A 21,928-nucleotide genomic window follows, 5' to 3' on the forward strand; every position below is an offset into this window, starting at 1 on the left:
AAATTCATCCATATTATAATAAAAAAAGGGTAAACAACCTAACAAAGGTTACACGATCAAAATAGCTATAAAATGAGAATCCATGAATATAAGTTCAGAATTAAACACGAAATAAAAATAGACTATCTCCCTACTAGCTAGCTGCTGTCAGGCGTCCCACTAGGGCTTAACACTCAGCAAATGATACTATCCCTAATTATTCATTATTAATAATGTGACACCCAACTCAAAACAAGATACAAGAAAATGCACTGTATAAGGCAATATGCATCGTAACATAGTGTACACATATCAATAACTGGCAAGCATGGTCTAATAGGAATATAGTTACTTATCAATTCTTTATGCATAATACATACGCCTCCTAACACAGGCTTTCAAGGGAGGGTAGACCCTAGCGATAAAATCATCTACATAACCCGGCCAACAGCATGATCGGTCGTCTGCCCCTGCAGACTAAAGACCCCAATCGTAAGCCCATACTAAGGTTGATATTATACATCGATACGACCCGCGAGGCCCGCGGCTCCACATCATCGCACCATAGTAAGAAAATCTTGTGAGCCGTCACTCATGGACGCTCTTACCTTATGTCATTGGGTACCACTAAGTCTACGTCATCCTACCTTACTTTCCAGTTTAAACATTCTTAAGGGGTTGATTCACATCGATCAATAGTAAATCGTCTATTGCCCGGCGAAACGGCTGCCTAATTATTTAAGGTCCACAAACTAAGACCTCAAACGTAGACTCTACTATATATACTATAAAATATCTCCCACCCGTAACCGTGGCTGGGAAGGTATCGGGTACTGTCGAGATGTCAAATCATCCCCTTTCGGGTCGTGCACATTTGTTATGACAAGGTAATTAAGTTTAGCATAATAAAATAGTAAATAATGTTACCTAAGCATGCGAACAACACATTAAATTAATATCAAATTATGTCGAGCAACATACTAATTAGATAGATGTTGCTAAAATACTAGGATTAGCATGTCATATATGCTCATGCTATCACATCAAATAATAAATCAAGAGTGGATAGACCACATGCCTTGATTCGCTAAACAGTCCATAGCGAAGAGTAGTCCCCACCTAATCACGGCCGGCCCTTGACTAAACGCTGGTCACAAGGTGCTCTGCGACAGGATCACTAAGTTAGCACCAAACTCTTAAAAAGATTTACAAGGGGAGAGAAAAATGGGACAAATAGTATTAAATATTGTAGATTAAAATAAAGGGGAAAGAAAATTCAATTCAATCCCTACTCTGTCCTAAAATGTGTGAGGTGAAGCATAAGAAAGAAAAGGGCTCAAGGTAGCATGTCAGGCTGGGCCAAGCCTAGCTCGTAGTTAAGGCTCAAGCTTGGGCTAGCTAGGCCCAAACCCAGGCCCAGCCCAGCGCTAGCGCTTAGGTTGGCCAGGCCCAGCCTCGAGCAAGTGACCGGGCTAGCCGAGCCCAGCCCGAGGCAAGCGCAAGCACTCAGTCTAGCCAAGCCATCCCGAGGTGACACATGCCCGAGCTGGCTAAGCCCCGCTAGAGGTAGGTGCGCTCGAGCACGCCTATCATGCTCGGGTTTGGCCTAACCTAGCCCGAGCCCGGCACTCTCGGGTTAGGGGAAGCCAACCCAAGGCAAGCACACCTTAGGCATGCCTGCAGCACTCGGTTCCCAGCCTGAGCCGAGAGGGGAGGTATCACCTCCCCTTCCCCTTCCATGCCACCACCCCCACCAGGGGAGAAAATAGGGAGGGGACCCCGGGCCGATGGCCAACCGTCACAGCCTTACCGAGAGAGGACGGGTGGCGACGATGCACAATCTGAAGTGTCATGTCGTCACCATACTGAATAGGAAATGACGAGGATGAGGACTACACTGGTTTGGCCACATCAGTGATGATCCCGGTGACGGTCGGAATGGGAGAGAGAAAGGTAGGAGGGAAGTAAAGGGCGCCCGAGCTCTCCTCGAGGGGAAAATAAATAGGGAGGAAGAGAGAGAGAGAGAGGAGGAGGAGGAGTGACCCTCTTCCTGACGCCGCTCCCCCTCCACGCACGCCAATGGTGGCGTGTGCAAGGCGGAAGGGCTGGCTTGCCCTCCCTTCACCTTGGCCTAACAAAGCACCCCTTTGTCACGATGAGGGGGCACGTGCCCCACCTCTTTTTTTTTTGGTGTTACAATAGTAATTCATTATTTTTTTTCCTTTTATTCCATACACCTTTTTACAGTTAAGATTCCCTCTCTCTCCTCTATCTCTTATCTTAAATACCGGCCATCTCAACTACAGTTTAGAAATATAGATCATTTCACCTATAGCTGAGATTCCATCTTTTTTGGACTAGCAAATTCTGCAAAAATTAAAAAATTAAGCTAACACTCTTTCTTTTGTAGTGCAGGCTTATAGTTTCTCATTATCCCGTAGTGCCTCATAATATTTTGACAAGTAGTATTAGAATTAAAATATATTTAATGATGAAAATACCTTTATTTGCTTAAAATTTAGAATATTAAATATGTGTACGATATATAAAAATTTTATGTAAAGTTTTATTTGTACTCATATAATTGACAAATTGTATTTCAAAACATAATATTTATTCATATAATGTGTCTATATTTTATATATGAATATATGGCAAGTTAAGATAATTTATGAGATATTTAATAAAGAATATTAAAGTAAAAAATTAATTTTGAAGTTAAAGTGTTTAAAATTGTTATTAAAGTGCTCAAATGATATCATAACGATTAGAGTAGTATGAAAAAAAATATTCAAATGCACAGTAACGACCACTCTACATTAAACTATCCACTCTATCGTTCGTGCATACCTTAAATGCCGTTCAAAATTATTGAAACATAGAAAAGGCTATTCGAATGCAACATGACTGTCATTCGAAATTATAGAGATAATTTTGCAAATCTAAGTCAAATCGTTTGAAGTGCATTCAAACGAGATCATGAATATTTATAGAATGTGGTACTTAGTGAAGTTTGTTTGGAGATCTTTTTTTGTCTAATCTTTGATATTCTAACTTATTTCTAAAATGTATATAAAGGGATTTTAATCTAACCCTAGGAGGTCATCGATTATCATCTTGAGATTACCTTTTAGAAGCCATTGGAGATTATTTCTTAGCTTTAGATGGAACGTGCGGAACAACTCTCAACTTGACTCATCTATATCATATCTAGAAGAACTGTCTCAAGGGCCATTAAGACAAAATGATCAACCTTAAAGGCCGATGATGCTTAAAAACTTTATCACAGAAAGTAGTGTATCATAAAGTTTGACGAGTAATATTGTACAGATTAAGTCACGGAGATCAACAGGAGATCTGTAAGTTTCTACTTAACTATTACGAGTTTTAATGATTAGTTTTAATCTTAATTTGGATTCGTGATTTCTACCTAGTTTGATACTTTTTAACGTAAAAAATATTTGTATTTGAGATTATTTTTTCACGCTTTATTTTTTGTATATTATTATTAATAGCGTGTGATAGATTTCATCTCTTAGGACATCGATTATATTTTTTTTAATTGATATTATAACATACCTAATTATTTAGCTACGTTTTTTTTAGTATCAAGATACTTAGATCTTAACCGTCTTGTACTACACAACATTAGAGAGTCTCTCCAATAATTTTAATAGTAATTATGATATTTTAAATAACATAATAGTAATAGTTGTGATATATAAAATAATTTCAATAACAATAAGTAGAATCAACAGTCTAACGGACAAGGAGGTAAGTTTACCCCTCTCATGTTATTGTTAGGTAATGCCGGTGCTTGACTTTGAATGAGATGTGTGAAGTGTATCTTTACTTTACCTAACTCCAATAATTATTTTTTCCTACTTGAGGGGGAAAAAAAAACCACCTATAAAAGTATTATTTTTCAACACCCGATCGTCTGCGGCACCCAACTGCATGGGCTTCTTGTAGTCAGGATGCAAACGAAGAGTTGCTTAATATTTTTACTCTCAATATCAGATATCACAGCCAATCAAAGGCTGCCAAGTACTTGATTTGCATGTCAAGTTTCAATCGTTTGCTTGTAGTGTATTTATTATATTAACTCCATTCATCCATCTCAAGATCTTTAATTCGACGACAAAATATTTATACAATGCTGTTTTATTATTTACATATTTTATTTTAAATTATCTAATATTATATATATATATATATATGGCATTTGCACACAATAATATTTTAGTTTTTAAAATAACAAAAATAAGATCTTGTGTATATTTCTTGTATAAAAAAGTGTACATCTAATATAAAAAATGAACATATTGAGTTTAAAGAGATACACATTTTGTTACAAAGAAATGTAAACAATATATATTTACTATGAACAGTAGAGTATATTATTACAAGTTAAGAAACCCTATTGTAAATACAAATTAAATATCTTATATTTATGCGTTGGGATTTTATCTTATCTTTGTAGTTCTAAGCTTACGGATTTGATACCTTTTTATTATTTGCACGTTTTTATCAAGGAAATATATATATATATTCCTTTTATTATATTAAGACTTAGTTCACAATACAAATAAGGTACACGAGTTTCTCATCTGAAGCAGCGTTATTACAACTTCCCAATACAACAATACTTGCAGTAGTCCAAATAATGGAATCAAAGTTCAGTCCTTGACGAAAAGTCCTGCCCTTTTGTATGTACTGAAAGCTCCATCAACGACAAGGTTATGCCCACTCACATACTTAGCCTCGTCGGAAGCCAAGTACACGGCAGCCTTCGCAATGTCGACCGCCTCGCATTTTGCCCCCTCTAGCTCTCCGGCCCCATAAATCATCTCCGTCAGTCGCTCGTCATTGGTCCCTGGAAACAACTCCCTCATCGCATTTAACCCGGTCGGCGTCGGTATCGCGTGTGGGGAGATGCAGTTCACTCTGATACCATCTTTGACTAACTCCGCGGCCGCCGACCGCACCAATCCTATCAACGCAACCTTCGACACCGTGTAACTAAGCGGCGTGAGGCCGCCGAGGATACCGCCGACACTCGCAGTGCATAAGATGCAACCGGCGCGGTGGGGTATCATCACCCGGGCGGCGTGTTTGATACCCGCGACCGCGGAGCGAACATTGGTGGCGATGGTGTGATCAAAGCTGGCCAGATTGAGTGTGGTGATGGATGATGTGATGGGGCCAGCGATGGCGGCGTTGTTGAAAACTATGTCGAGTCGGCCGTGCCGAGCGACAGCGAGGTCGATGGCGGTAGCGATCTGTGATTCTTGGGTGACGTCACATTGGATGAAGGTGGCGTTCGGACCGAGTTGGGAGGCAGTGGACTCACCAAGTTGGGTTTGGATATCGGCCAGGATAACTTTGGCGCCCTGGCGGATAAATTCGGTTGCACTGGCTTTGCCTATTCCGCTTGCTGCACCGGTTATGACCGCTACCTTGCCGGATAACCTACAAAAATTTGGATAAGTCTGCCAATTATGGTAACGGCAATATTTACTCACAAGAAAATTAATTTGCGGAATCACACCTAAGATCATCTAATTTCATTATGTGTAGTAAAAACCATTGAAATCATCCTAAATCAATTGAATTTCTCTTATTGAGAGAGCGCAAATATATAATTTCCGTCAAGTAGAATTTCAAATTCACCCCCAATCATTTCATTTGAGGACTCCAAATTGGGTGTAATTGATGAGTAAGATTTGGTATATATGATAGGCTAAAGTGCAATGCATGCAAAAGTGGTAAGTTTTAGTAGGAGTAAAAGAGTGCAGTAAATAAAAAAGAAATTGTGATTTTATAAGAAATCAAATAATTATACAAATATACAACATAAGATATCTTACACATTCAACATTTATAGGAGAGGACCCAAAATAATTTCGTTAAGCTTATTAATATAAGGTAGATACTCATTTCCTAGTGAGCTTTGTCTTCACAATCCTTAAAATAAATCAATAGGAATACTTTCTTTCACGAACTAGATATGGAACGATTTATTTATAAAAAAAATTATAAAAATTTTATAATTTAAAAGTCAAATATCTAATGGCTTTGGAGCGAAGAGTATTTCCGACAACACTTCTCTGAAAAAAAAAATAGCTAATGTCATTTTCTCCAGCACTAGATAGATTCGAGAGCCCACTAATTCCAAATATATCCTGGCCCATTAGTTGAATAATTCCAACCAAACATATAGCCATTACCAAACATGTGATTTCAAATTTTAATTCTTCATTTATTTTTATTTTATCTTAATCGTAATAAAATCTTATTCAAGGATATCATATCTATAATTAATTTAACCCATTAATTTAGGAAAAACTAATAGCAGTGTGGTTTTTAGCCATTTTAAGTGAAATAAAGAGGTTGAATAACAAATATCTAAATTGTAGGGTGTGAATAGTAATAAAGGCAAAACATAGGATGTTTTAGTAAATTTTCCTATAAAATTAATAATTTAGAATTTTAGAGTAGTTAACAATACGTTATCATGGTAGGAGGTTTTGATTTTCAATCCCGTACGTATCTACCATTTAAAATATAAGATCTTAACTAGTTTTAATTCAAATCCACTCCTTAATGTAGAATATTAAACATCGAACTCATAATTCTATAGCTTCTCAAGACATAGATTGAAATCTTCCTCAGATACAAAGAATTAATTTGAAGGATTAGGGAAATAATTACTCTGTACAAAGATAAATTTATGGGCATTATTATTATTTTGCAAACAATTATTTTTGCAAAAGTAATCTCCTTGCCTTTGGGAAGTTCTGATTGATAAGTAGTACATATATATATAAGAATAGTTTCTTACCTTCCCTGCTCGGAGTCAGTGGAGAGTGATCGATTAATACCAGAAGCAACCATACCACCACTCCTCCATGCACTTCCCTTCCATCTGAAGCCGATAAAGAAACCACTAAGATTATTATACTTGAGAAAGGAGCACGAATTTTGAGGTTTAATGGGGGAATTAATGAAAGATCTACACACCTGAGAGCACTTCGAAGCATTGCAGAGGATGGATGGATTAACGAGATGAGTAAACTTAGAGAGGCAGAGAGAGAGCGCTTGCCGGGACCTAATAATATAGCTTAAGCTTTGTGTGTTATTATTGTACGTTCATAAAAGTCCACGTGTCAAATAAGGCCGCCAAGTTAATAACACCAAACTGTTTCAAATTAGTTCATGATTATCGACATTCGAAAAAAATAAAAAATTTATAATCCCTACCTCTTGTCTTATATGCCGGCAATCTCAGCTGCAATTTATAATTCCCGATTGGAGGATGGGCCGCAAGACGAGCAGTACCACCCATCCTACCCTACTATCTATAGGGGGTCGTCCGTCCTACAATCGCCCGAAGAGGAACTACAATGATCTTGAATAGGGATCCTGTAGCGATAGATAGAATCCCCATAAAAATACCACTAGATCGATTGGGGCAGCCTCGAGCATCCCGTATATGACATTAAGGAGCATTCCCCAATGGAGTAGTAAAAAGAAAAAGAAGCATGTAAGTGAATCGTTACTCCGTAATATCTCATTATTTTCTCTAGGTGCATTATTATTTTATATAAAATATAGAATTATTTTTCTACACTTCAGATATAATTTTACTATTTTTTTATATAATAATATTGAATTAAGAATTAAAATACTTATATATTTAACCTAAAAGAGCAAATTGGGGCATTCCGAGAATCGAACTCGGGACCTCTCGCACCCAAAGCGAGAATCATACCACTAGACCAAATGCCCTGCATCCTATTTGGAATTTCTAACCCAAAATAGGGAATATACTATTAAAATAGTCTTAGGTCATCGGTCAATTCAAATTTCAAATTGATTGATTCCGTTCATCAAGTACCTACCTACCTGCTGCAACTTTTTGTAGTTTTGCATCCAATGCGCAACGTTAGGATTCTTAATGTAAATGTGTTGCATGTGAAATTAATTACACTGTTACGCATGGAATAAATGAAAAGGTATTATTGTCATATCATTATATTATCAGCAAAGTTTCAAATAACATCTTACATTTTAGTCATTTCCTGAATAAATATCCCATTTTAAATTATGATAGTGTAATCCTTTTTTCTATGATATTTATATTTAAACTAACTAATCTCTAAGAGCATCTCCAAAGAGGGCTATTTATCATTTAATTAATATGATACATATTTATATTTATATATTGTATTTTAAATTATTTAATAGGTCCTCTTAATGTTATTATTTTTTAAAATAAACTATATGATTAGAAAACTCTTATTGTCATCTTTAAAATAACATTAATATCCAACGGTTTCTGAGATAATTTTAAATTATTATTATTTTGATTAAATATATTGAAATTATATTACACGAAATAAAATTAAAAAATTTAAATTAACTTAAAATAGTTTAATATTAGACTTATTTTAAAGATCGCGGTGAGTCCTTTTCAACGATACTATTTATGTTAAAGACTTATTAATAAAACTAATTATATATTCAGTTTAATTAACTAAATTATTTAATAAAAAATATGTATGAAATTTAAATTTTTAGATTAAATTTTTATAGAGTAAAATTAGATTTTAAAAAGTTGAATAGTATTCTAGTTAGGCTCCAAATTCTTGGAAGAAGCTCTAAATTTAGAGCACCACTGTTTTGGAGCCCTGTTCTCAGATGCTCTAAGAGCATCTCCAATCGGGCTCCATATAGGGCTCCAAATTTGGAGCCCCACCATGAAAATGGAGCCGGGCTCCATTTGTCACATTAACTTTTTGAAAATACCAAAATTGCCTAATAAATGTTATATTCAATAATTTTAATTCCATTTGTATCCTTTGTTAAATAATTTAGTTAGTTAAGCTAAGTATATAATTAGTTTTATTAATCGGTTTTTAACAAAAATAATACCATTGGAAAGGTCTCATCGAGACCTTTAAAATGAGTCTAATATTAAATTACTTTTGAGTAAATTTTAATTTTAATTTTTTTATTATTTATAAAAATGAGTCTAATATTAAATTATTTTTGAGTTAATTTAAATTTAAATTTTTTTATTATTTATAAAAATGAGTCTAATAAATTATGTATCCTAAAATATAATTACTCAAAATTATCCCCAATGTAAATATTAAAAATTAAAATACATTAGATATGAAATACATCAAACATGAAATACATTAAAAATGAAATACATCAAATAAAAATTACATTAAAATTTATAGACAAAAAATTTATAGAAGAAGCAATATTCATTTTCAAGTCGGAGGTTCATCGCAAGAAGGTGGACACAGTCAAGAAAGAGAAGGTGGCTACGGAACTGGAACCGGTGGCTACGGAACCGGAACCGGTGGTTACAGAACCGAAACCGGTAGCTACGGAGATGACTTACCAGAATATTAAACATCTATTGCTTTTATTATGTTTGGTTAATTTCTGCTTATTTTAGGTAATGTAATTTTGATATTTTTAGTTAATGACATGTAATGCTTATTTCAATGTTTATTTCGTGTAACGTAATTTCGATGCGTTTAATTAAAAAATTAGTAATTTAAAATTACTTCTAAAACTATTGAATATTAATCTTATTTTAAAGATCTCGATGAGAGTTTTCTAACCATATATTTTTTAATAAAAAATAATAACGCTAAGATGATCTATTAAACAATTTAAAATAGCTAATATAATAATATATATTATATTATTATTATTATAATATATATGGAGTCCGGTGTATTGGAGTGCACCGGGCTCTTGCTCCATTTTTGACTCCATATTTGGAATCTTATGGAGCAAGCATTGGAGATGCTCTAAGAAGTGACATCTAATAGAAAGATTCTATTAGGATAACTAAGTTTACTTTTTAACATTATAAAATATGCTTGGACAGAATACTATTATGGAAATTAAATTTTTTTGAGGTTATTTGGGTAAATTTAGGTAGAGTGATATTATGCTAGAAAATGTCTTAACGGATTAAAAGAAAAACAGATATGTATATAGTAATTGATAATAAATGTGGTTTTTTAATAAATATTTCCGTAGCGAATGATGGGCCTATTGTAAATAAAAATAGTTATTTGCATCGAAAAATCACTTGTTTTTTATTTGGCCAGCTAGGGTTTTTTTTTTCCATTGCAATGAAAACTTATCTTCTTCTTCCTTTTCTTTGTTCTACTTAAACTATAAAATTCTAATTTAGTATAATTTTTAAAAATATTTAAAAGATAATTATTTGACCTCCAAATATTATAAAATCAATAGGATAAAATCGGTGACATCATGATCTACAACTTTTACATTCTATTTTTTTTTTCAGATTATGAATCTATTTATGACAAAATAAATAATTCCTAGTTTAAATATGAAATTATGAATTATAGTCAAAATTTTGTATTAAAGGCATAATTTTAATTCCGTACAGTTTTTGAAAAAATAATATAAAAGTAAATAATAATCATATAAATTGTAATTGTAAAGTATATAAATTCTAAAATGTACAGAAAAAATAACAAAAATTGTTAAAAATTAATAAAAGTTGTTATTATATTTATGAAAGTTGTTAACATTTTTTCTTCCACTTCTTTTTTCTGTATAAGTTTATCTGATCGCTCTTTAATTAATACACTAAGAGAATAATCGGAGATAGTGGTGAGATAATTTTGATTAGTTAATAACCAAAAGCATGACTCTGCATATTATTATTTGTATCGATGTAAATTATAATGGTAAAGTATGTAAATTCTAGAAAAAACAACGAAAGTTATTAAAAATCAATGAAAGTTGTTATTATATTTACGAAAGTTGTTTATATATATTTTTCTTTCTTCTTTTACTACTTATTTTCTACTATTGCTTTTTCTTCTTCTTTCTTCCTTTTTTTTCCTTTTTCTATGCCTTAAAAATCAATGAAAGTTGTTATTTTTTATTTTCTATACAAGTCTCTCTAATAACTATTTAATTAAAAAAGTATGAGATTAATCAAAGATAAATCAGAGATAGTGGTGAGAATTTATATTTCGTTGTTATTTAACAACTTTTTTTTTTCTATACACATTTCGTTATCTTTTAACAAATTCAGTGGTGAAGTAGATTAATAATAAGAGACAACAATATAAAATAAGAAGAAAAAAACATATTAACAACTTTTGTAAATATAATAATACTTTTCGTTACTTTTTCTATACACTATCTATACACTACAGAATTTCTATATTTCGCCGTTATATAATCATATTTATTGTTATTTAATTGATAGAAATGACAAAAGATAATTATGATTAGAAACAAAAAACATGACTCAACATGATTATTTATTTTATGTAGATTGTAATTGTAAATTATGTAAATTCTACAATGTATAGTAAGAACAACGAAAATCTGTTAAAAATCAATAAAAATTATTATTATATTTACGAAAGTTGTCAATATATTTTATTCTTCTTATTCTATTTCTTATTTTTTGTTATTCTTTCATTCATTAATTATTCTCTTTTTTTTCTATATAAACCTTTATAATTGCTTTTTAATTAATAAAATAAGAGACTATTTTGAGATAGTGGTGAAATAATTAGGACTAGTTAAATAACAAAAAATATAACTCTACATGACTATTATATATTTCTATGTAAATTGTAATATAAAATTTTGTACTTAAACTAAGAATTATTCATTCCGATATAGATAGATTAATAATATGAAGAAATTCTGAATACAAAAGTCGTAGATCATGATGTCACTGATTATCTAATTAGTTTTATAATTCTTGGACGTCAGATAATTATCTTTTAAATATTTTTGAAACTGTGCAGAATTGAAATTCTGTGTTTAAGTATGAAAATTCGGACTATGTATCATAATTTCATATTTAAATTATGAATTATTCGTTTCGCCATAGATGGATTCATAATCTAAAGCAACTCTTAATAAAATAGTTGTAGTTCATGATATCACCGATTTTATCAAATTAAATTCATAATATTTGGATGTTTAGATGTCAAATAGTTATTTTTTAAATATTTTTGAAAAATTATACTAAACTGAAATTTTGTAGTTTAAGTACGAAAGAAGAAGAATTATGTAGAAAAAAAGAGTAGCATTAGTAAACGAAAAGGAAGAATAAGAATTACCACTAGCAAATAAAGTAGAAGATGAAGAAGAAGAATTAACGTTAGCATATGAAGTAGAAAATGAAAAAGAAGAAAAAGAAGAAGAAGATGATGACGATGAAGATGAGTAAGCGGTCATTTCTCTCTCTTTCTTATAGTGTCCCATCAATATTTAATAATATATTAAATAATAGAAATGATAAAGTTGGAAGAAAAATAAGAAAAAAAAATATCGTGTGCAATGAAAATGAAAAAAAACCTTAGATCGCCAAATAAAAAATCTGGTGAATTTTAGTACAAATAGTGCAAATAAAAAAGATATTAAAAATAAATAAAAGAAAGAGCTTTATTCATGGTAGTTAAAATATAGTTGTTGATAAAAAAATGAGTTTTTGATTAAACTAAACCTCTTCTAAACTTTATATACCAATTTAGATTTCACCTCAAACTTAATATACAAGAGTTTATTTTACATTAGCTACTAGTAAAATATTGAATTTGATCAGATTTTACTCAAAAAAATTCCGGTAATAAGTATAGCTAAGAAGTTCAGCACAAAACATATATTTAATTTAATTATTTTATAATTTAATAAATAAACTCATTAGTAAGCCTTTTGCTTTAATTTTGTTTAAAAGGCCAACTAGAAGATCATAATTTTATAATTAATAGTCTAAAAAAGTTTAGGATATAGTAAAATTGTGCTCGATTATTTATTTTAGTCATTAAAAAATATTGTTATGAAGATAAGAAAGATGCCAAGCGTTGGAATGATGTGGCTATTTCTCTACGACAAGACTTGTGAAAAAAAAGTACTATACGTCCTCCAAACTTTTAATTTTTAATTTTGTCTTTTTTTTGCAAAGAAAAATGATGAATAATCAAACATTTTTCTAAATTGTTCAGTATTTTTCTTTTCTAAAAATAAAATATTAATACATTTAGTGTTTTACCTAGAAGATAAAAAAAAATAATAAACTTATCGATGTATTACTAACAACTGTAATAAAGTAGACCCAGTTTGTTATTAGGTTTGAGGTATTAGAGCAACTCCTAAATTTAGAGCCCAGTTGAGCTCCAATGGGACTCTACAACTAGCTCTAAATTTGGAGCTAACAATAGTGAATCATACTATGAAAATGGAGCCCGGCTCTATTTGTCATTTCAACCTTTTGAAATACCAAAATTATCCAATAATTATTGCATTCAATAATTTTAATTTTATTTGTATTATTTATTAAATAATGTAGTTAGTTAAACTGAGTATATAATTAGTTTTAGTAAATAAAATTTAGGAGAATGCTAAATTGGTTAAAATATAAAGGAATATGTTTTAACTAGCTTAGCTGTTATATCATAAATTATCAAAAAAATAATTGAATTATTTATAAATATAAACGGTTGATTAGTTCAATATTTTCATAAATCAGTGAAACGCTGAAAAATTAAGCATTTCATATAGAATACTCAATTTAAATAGAACACTTAGTTGATGGAAAATCCAAATTACTTTATTAATAAAATGTTTACTGTTTAACGTGTTTTCTAATTGTAAAACTACTCAACAATTCAGTGCCGAGTTAAATAATGATGTGGCAATTGAGACCCGTTTGTTAATTAGGACTGGCAAAATAAATAAGCTGCTCGAGCTCTGCTAGATGACTGAGGTTTGAATTCAATGTTTTAGATATTGCTACAGTAAAAAATCCTTTTATCTAAGTTTGAGGGACAATCCATTTAAAAAACAAAAATTTGAAATAGGTCTAGGGCTTAGGTTGGCCACGCCCAGCCTCGAGCAAGTGACCGGGCTAGCCGAGCCCAGCCCGAGGCAAGCGCAAGCACTGAGTCTAGCCAAGCAATCTTGAGGTGACACACGCCCGAGCTGGCTGAGCCCCGCTAGAGGTAGGTGCGCTCGAGCACGCCTATCATGCTCGGGTTTGGCCTAACCTAGCTCGAGCCCGGCACTCTCGGGTTGGGGGAAGCCAACCCAAGGCAAGCACACCTTAGGCATGCCTGCAGCACTCGGTTCCTAGCCTGAGCCGAGAGGGGAGGTATCACCTCCCCTTCCCCCTCCATGCCACCACCCCCACCAGGGGAGAAAATAGGGAGGGGACCCCAGGCCGATGGACAACCGTCACCGCCTTACCGAGAGAGGACGGGTGGCGATGATGCACAATCTGAAGTGTCATGTCATCACCATATTGAATAGGAAATGACGAGGACGAGGACTACACTGGTCTGGCCACATCAGCGATGATCCCGGTGACGGTCGGAGTGGGAGAGAGAAAGGTAGGAGGGAAGTAAAGGGCGCCCGAGCTCTCCTCGAGGGGAAAATAAATAGGGAAGAAGAGAGAGAGAGGAAGAGGAGGAGGAGTGACCCTCTTCCTGAGGCCGCTCCCCCTCCACGCACGCCAATGGTGGCGTGTGCAAGGCGAAAGGGCTAGCTTGCCCTCCCTTCACCTTGGCCTCACAAAGCACCCCTTTGTCAGGATGAGGGGCACTTGCCCCACCTCTTTTTTTTGGTGTTACAATAGTAATTCATTATTTTTTTTTCATCTTATTCCATACACATTTTAAAAAATAATTTAGTAATAACTTATAATTATTATTTTGCTCCTAAATTAGACAACACTTAATTACATACCACCAGCTACAGTTAAGATTCCCTCTCTCTCCTCTACCTCTTATCTTAAATACCGGACATCTCAACTATAGTTTAGAAATATAGATCATTTCACCTTTAGTTGAGATTCCATCTTTTTTGGACTAGCAAATTCTGCAAAAATAAAAAAATTAAGCTAACACTCTTTGTTTTGTAGTGCAAGCTTATAGTTTCTCATTATCCCGTAGTGCCTCATAATATTTTGACAAGTAGTATTAGAATTAAAATATATTTAATGATCAAAATACCTTTATTTGCTTAAAATTTAGAATATTAAATGTGTACGATATATAAAAATTTTATGTAAAGTTTTATTTGTACTCATATAATTGACAAATTGTATTTCAAAACATAATTTTTATTCATATAATGTGTCTATATTTTATATATGAATATATGGCAAGTTAAGATAATTTATGAGATATTTGATAAAGAATATTAAAGTAAAAAAATTAATTTTGAAGTTAAAGTGTTTAAAATTGTTATTAAAGTGCTCAAATGATATCATAACGATTAGAGTAGTATGAAAAAAAATAGTCAAATGCACAGTAACGACCACTCTACATTAAACTATCCACTCTATCGTTCGTGTATACCTTAGATGCCGTTCAAAATTATTGAGACATAGAAAAGGCTATTTGAATGCAACATGACTGTAGTTCGAAATTATAGAGATAATTTTGCAAATTTAAGTCAAATCGTTTGAAGTGCATTCAAACGAGATCATGAATCTTTATAGAATGTGTTACTTAGTGAAGTTTGTTTGGAGATCTTTTTTTGTCTAATCTCTAATATTCTAACTTATTTCTAAAATGTATATAAAGAGATTTTAATCTAACCCTAGGAGGTCATCGATTATCATATGGAGATTACCTTTTAGAAGCCATTGGAGATTATTTCTTAGCTTTAGATGGAACGTGCCGAACCACTCTCAACTTGACTCATTTATATCATATCTAGAAGAACTATGTCTCAAGGGCCATTAAGACAAAATGATCAACCTTAAATGTTGATGATGCTTGAAAACTTTATCACAGAAAGTAGTGTATCATGAAGTCTGACGAGTAATATTGTACAGATTAAGTCACGGAGATCAACAGGAGGTCTGTAAGTTTCTACTTAACTATTACGAGCTTCAATGATTAGTTTTAATCTTAATTTGGATTCGTGATTTCTACCCAGTTTGAGACTTTTTAACGTAAAAAATCTTTGTATTTGAGATTATTTTTTCACGCTTTATTTTTTGTATATTATTATTAATAGCGTGTAATAGATTTCATCTCTTAGGACATCTATTACATTTTTTTTAATTGATATTATAACATACCTAATTATTTAGCTACGTTTTTTTTAGTATCTAAGATACTTAGATCTTGATCGTCTTGTACTACACAACATTAGAGAGTCTCTCCAATAATTTTAATAGTAATTATGATATTTTAAATAACATAATAGTAATAGTTGTGATATATAAAATAATTTCAATAACAATAAGTAGAATCAACAGTCTAACGGACAAGGAGGTAAGTTTACCCCTCTCATGTTATTGTTAGGTAATGCTGGTGCTTGACTTTGAATGAGATGTGTGAAGTGTATCTTTACTTTACCTAACTCTAAATATATGTTCAAATTTTTTTCCTACTTGAGGGGGAAAAAAAACCACCTATAAAAGTATTATTTTTCAACACCCGATCATCTGCGGCACCCAACGGCATCGACTTCTTGTAGTCAGGATGCAAACGAAGACTTGCTTAATATTTTCACTCTCAATTGCTGATATCACAGCCAATCAAAGGCTGCCAAGTACTTGATTTGCATGTCAAGTTTCAATCGTTTGTTTGTAGTGTATTTATTATATTTACTCCATTCATCCATCTCAAGATCTTTAACTCGACGACAAAATATTTATACAATGTTGTTTTATTTTTTAAGTATTTTATTTTAAATTATCTAATATTGTATATATATATATGGCATTTGCACACACAAATATTATAGTTTTTAAAATAAGAAAAATAAGATCTTGTGTTTATTTCTTGTATAAAAAGTGTACATCTAATATAAAAATGAAGATATTGAGTTTAAAGAGATGCACATTTTGTTACAAAGAAATGCAAACAATATATATTCCTTTTATTATATTAAGACTTAGTTCACAATACAAATAAGGTACAGAAGCTTCTCATCTGAAGCAGGCGTTATTACAACTTCCCAATACAACAATACTTGCAGTAGTCCAAATAATGAAATCAAAGTTCAGTCGACGAAAAGTCCTGCCCTTTTGTATGTACTGAAAGCTCCATCAACGACAAGGTTATGCCCACTCACATACTTAGCCTCGTCGGAAGCCAAGTACACGGCAGCCTTCGCAATGTCGACCATCTCGCATTTTGCCCCCTCTAGCTCTCCGGCCCCATAAATCATCTCCGTCAGTCGCTCGTCATTGGTCCCTGGAAACAACTCCCTCATCGCATTTAACCCGGTCGGCGTCGGTATCGCATGCGGGGAGATGCAGTTCACTCTGATACCATCTTTGACTAACTCCGCGGCCGCTGACTGCACCAATCCTATCAACGCAACCTTCGACACCGCGTAACTAAGCGGCATGAGGCCGCCGAGGATACCGCTGATACTCGCAGTGCATAAGATGGAACCAGAGCGGCGGGGTATCATCACCCGGGCGGCGTGTTTGATACCCGCGACCGCGGAGCGAACATTGGTGGCCATGGTGTGATCAAAGCCGGCCAGATTGAGTGTGGTGATGGATGACGTGACGGGGCCAGCGATGACAGCGTTGTTGAAAACTATGTCGAGCCGGCCGTGCCGGGCGACGGCAAGGTGGATGGCAGCGACGATTTGTGATTCTTGGGTGACGTCACATTGGATGAAGGTGGCATTCGGACCGAGTTGGGAGGCAGTGGACTCGCCAAGTTGGGTTTGGATATCGGCCAGGATAACTTTGGCGCCCTGGCGGATAAACTCAGTTGCACTGGCTTTGCCTATTCCACTTGCTGCACCGGTTATGACTGCTACCTTGCCAGATAACCTACAAAAATTTGGATAAGTCTGCCAATTATAGTGACGGTAATATTTCCTCACAGGAAAATTAATTTGCGAAATCACACCTAAGATCATCTAATTTCATTATGTGCAGTAGAAGCTATTGAAATCATCCTAAATTCTGTTACGAACTAGATATGTAACGAAGAGTATTTCTGACAACAGTATTTAGAGGACACTTCTCTGAAAGAAAAAAATAGCTAATGCCATTTTCTGCAACACTAGATAGATTCGAGAGCCCACTAATTCCAAATCTATCCTGGCCACATTAGTTGAATAATTCCAACCAAACCTATGACCATTACCAAACATATGATTTCAAATTTTAATTCTTCATTTATTTTTATTTTATCTTAATCGTAATAAAATCTTATTCAAGGATATCATATCTATAATTAATTTAACCCATTAATTTAGGAAAAACTAATAGCAGTGTGGTTTTTAGCCATTTTAAGTGAAATAAAGAGGTTGAATAATAAGTATCTAAATTGTAGGGTGTGAATAGTAATAAAGGCAAAACATAGGACGTTTTAGTAAATTTTCCTATAAAATTAATAATTTAGAATTTTAGAGTAGTTAACAATACGTTATCATGGTAGGAGGTTTTGATTTTCAATCCCGTACGTATCTACCATTTAAAATATAAGATCTTAACTAGTTTTAATTCAAATCCACTCCTTAATGTAGAATATTAAACATCGAACTCATAATTCTATAGCTTCTCAAGACATAGATTGAAATCTTCCTCAGATACAAAGAATTAATTTGAAGGATTAGGGAAATAATTACTCTGTACAAAGATAAATTTATGGGCATTATTATTATTTTGCAAACAATTATTTTTGCAAAAGTAATCTCCTTGCCTTTGGGAAGTTCTGATTGATAAGTAGTACATATATATATAAGAATAGTTTCTTACCTTCCCTGCTCGGAGTCAGTGGAGAGTGATCGATTAATACCAGAAGCAACCATACCACCACTCCTCCATGCACTTCCCTTCCATCTGAAGCCGATAAAGAAACCACTAAGATTATTATACTTGAGAAAGGAGCACGAATTTTGAGGTTTAATGGGGGAATTAATGAAAGATCTACACACCTGAGAGCACTTCGAAGCATTGCAGAGGATGGATGGATTAACGAGATGAGTAAACTTAGAGAGACAGAGAGAGAGCGCTTGCCGGGACCTAATAATTTAGCTTAAGCTTTGTGTGTTATTATTGTACGTTCACAAAAGTCTACGTGTCAAATAAGGCCGCCAAGTTAATAACACCAACTAAGATTATTATATTTGGAGCATTCCGAGAATCGAACTCGGGACCTCTGGCACCCAAAGCGAGAATCATACCACTAGACCAAAATATGAAATATACTATTAAAACTAGTGTAGGTGATTGGTCAATTCAAATTCAAATTGATTGATTCCGTTGATTGAGTACCTACCTGCTGCAACTTTTTGTAGTTTTGCATCCAATGCGCAACGTTAGGATTCTTGATGCAAATGTGTCGCTTGTGAAATTAATTACACCGTTACGCATGGAATAAATGAAAAGGTATTATCATATTATTATATTATCAGCAAAGTTTCAAATAACATCTTACATTTTAGTCATTTTCTGTATAAATATCCCATTTTAAATTATGATAGTGTAATCCTTTTTTCTATGATATTTAAATATCACCCTGTGGTAATTTAAACTAACTAATATCTAAGAGTGATACGATTCGATCCATATTAGCTCCACGCATGACATTGGATTCATGAGAATGAGCATATTTATCTAGTTGAGTATGTAGAAGCAATAAAATTAATTTTTGTCATGGTACATTTGAACGCAAAAACTATGTTCGAATGGGGTGGTTCGAACACTTGCATCACGTTCACATCGATAGAGAACGGAAATGATGCGTTCGAAAGGAAACGAGTGCATTCGAACGCAGCCATTCGAACGCTTGCATCACGTTCACATCAACAGAGAACCGAAATTTTGTGTTCGAACGCACTGTGGTGAAAGTGTGAGTTTTGTTATGATTTGTTAGGATTGTTTGGAGTTGTTTAATTTAGTGAGGAGTTTTTAAGGTGAGCCTCTATATATATGTGGAGGAAACCCTAATTGAGGTCTTATGATGTTATTGGAATTGGCTTTAGCCTTATCTCTTTCTCTACTTGACTTTAACCATTGGCACCCTCTTCCACCTCCCTTCTTCCACCAACCAAGTTTTTGGTCGGCCTCTTCTAGCCTCTAACCACCCTCTTCTACAACAACTTCTCCCCGTTCACACCAAGAATTAAACCTAATATCCATTTAGTCATTGGAGGGCTATCAAGTTAGGATCTAATTAACTTTCGATCACTATTCGGTCGATATCTTGAGATCTAATCGTCCAAATCCTATGATCCTAGATTTGTTGGAAAGCTCTCTTCAAGAGCAACAACATATTCAAAATTTAGGAGGACCCGTTAGTTAGATTGTTCACAGATTCTCTTGAAAGTTACGTGCTTCATCGACTTCGAGACCGTTACGAATCGGATTAGGCTGATTCGTAACAAAAAGCATCTCCAAAGAAGGGCTATTTATTATTTAATTAATATAATATATATTTATATTTATATATTGTATTTTAAATTATTTAATAGGTCCTCTTAATGTTATAACTTTTTAAAATAAATTATATTATTAGAAAACTCTCATTGACATCTTTATAATAACACTAATATTCAACGTTTTTAGATAATTTTATATTATTATTATTTTATTTAAACATATTAAAATTATATTATAAAAATAAAAATAGAATATTTAAAATAACTTAAAATAGTTTAATATTAGACTCATTTTAAAGATCACTATGGGTCCTTTCCAACTATATCATTTCTGTTAAAGATTTATTAATAAAACTAATTATATATTCAGTTTAACTAACTAGATTATTTAACGAAGGATACATACTAAATTTAAATTTTTAGATTAAATTTTTTGTAGAGCAAAATTAAATTTTAAAAAGTTGAACAATATTCTAGTTAGGCTACAAATTCTTGGAAGAAGCTCTAAATTTATAGCTCCACTGTTTTGGAGCCCTGTTCTGAGATGCTCTAAGAAGTGATATCTAATAGAAAGATTCTATTAGAATAACTAAGTTTACTTTTTAACATGTATAGCAACTCCAACCGGCCTCCAAATTTCAAATTTGGAGCCCGGTTGAACTCCAACGGGGCTCTAAACCTAACTCCAAATTTAGAGCTAGGAATAGTAAGGCTTCAAATTTGGAGCCTCACCATGAAAATGGAGCCAGGCTCCATTTGTCATTTTAACTTTTTAAAAATATCAAAATTACCCAATAATTATTATATTCAATAATTTTAATTCTATTTGTATCCTTTATTAAATAATTTTGTTAGTTAAACTGAGTATATAATTAGTTTTACTGATCGATTTTTAACAAAAATAATACCATTGGAAAGGTCTCATCGAGACCTTTAAAATGAGTCTAATATTAAATTATTTTTGAGTTAATTTAAAATTTAAATATTTTATTATTTATAAAAATGAGTCTAATATTAAATTATTTATGAGTTAATTTAAAATTTAAATTTTATTATTATTTATAAAAATGAGTCTAATAATTATGTCTCCTAAAATATAATTACTCAAAATTATTCCTAATGTAAATATTAAAAATTAAAATACTTATTTCGATGTTTATTTCGTGTAATATAATTTTGATACGTTTAATTAAAAAATTAATAATTTAAAATTACTTCTGAAACTAATGAATGTTAGTCTTATTTTAAAGATCTCGATGAGAGTTTTCTAACCAGATATTTTTTATTAAAAATAATACCGCTAAAATGATTTATTAATAATTTAAAATAACTAATATAATAATATATATTATATTATTAATTTATATATATGGAGCTCGGTGCGTTGGAGTGCATCGAGCTCTTGCTCTATTTTTGGCTCCATATTTGGAGCCTTGGAGCTAGCGTTGGAGATGCTCTAAAATATGCTTGCACAGAATACTATTATGGAAATTAAATTTTTTTGAGGTTATTTGGGTAAATTTAGGTAGAGTGATATTAGGCTACAAAA

At 32.7% G+C, this 21,928-nt stretch overlaps 2 protein-coding genes and 1 non-coding gene across 3 annotated transcripts; all 3 read right to left on the reverse strand.

Annotated features, from left to right (window-relative positions):
* Positions 1-4,532: 4,532 nt before the first annotated feature.
* On the reverse strand, positions 4,533-7,342 carry LOC140776095 (momilactone A synthase-like). Its single transcript, XM_073119669.1, has 4 exons — positions 7,243-7,342; positions 7,003-7,090; positions 6,824-6,907; positions 4,533-5,451 (listed from the first exon to the last, which is right to left on the reverse strand). Exons 1-4 carry the CDS (start codon positions 7,325-7,327, stop codon positions 4,659-4,661), a joined length of 1,050 nt encoding a protein of 349 aa, XP_072975770.1. The 5' UTR covers positions 7,328-7,342; the 3' UTR covers positions 4,533-4,658.
* Positions 7,343-7,698: 356 nt separating this feature from the next.
* Positions 7,699-7,770, reverse strand: TRNAP-UGG (transfer RNA proline (anticodon UGG)). The gene has a single exon. It is a non-coding gene; the product is annotated as a tRNA-Pro (tRNA).
* A 9,152-nt stretch (positions 7,771-16,922) lies between these two features.
* LOC140776345 (momilactone A synthase-like) lies at positions 16,923-19,015 on the reverse strand. The gene is made up of 3 exons (XM_073120007.1): positions 18,934-19,015; positions 18,755-18,838; positions 16,923-17,821 (listed from the first exon to the last, which is right to left on the reverse strand). The coding sequence occupies exons 1-3, from the start codon at positions 18,951-18,953 to the stop codon at positions 17,032-17,034; spliced, it is 894 nt and encodes a 297-aa protein (XP_072976108.1). The 5' UTR covers positions 18,954-19,015; the 3' UTR covers positions 16,923-17,031.
* Between the last annotated feature and the right edge of the window lie 2,913 nt (positions 19,016-21,928).

The sequence above is a fragment of the Typha angustifolia genome, chromosome 14 (genome assembly GCF_048772165.1).
Source record: "Typha angustifolia cultivar Huaian chromosome 14, ASM4877216v1, whole genome shotgun sequence".
Taxonomy (NCBI): Eukaryota; Viridiplantae; Streptophyta; class Magnoliopsida; order Poales; family Typhaceae; genus Typha; species Typha angustifolia.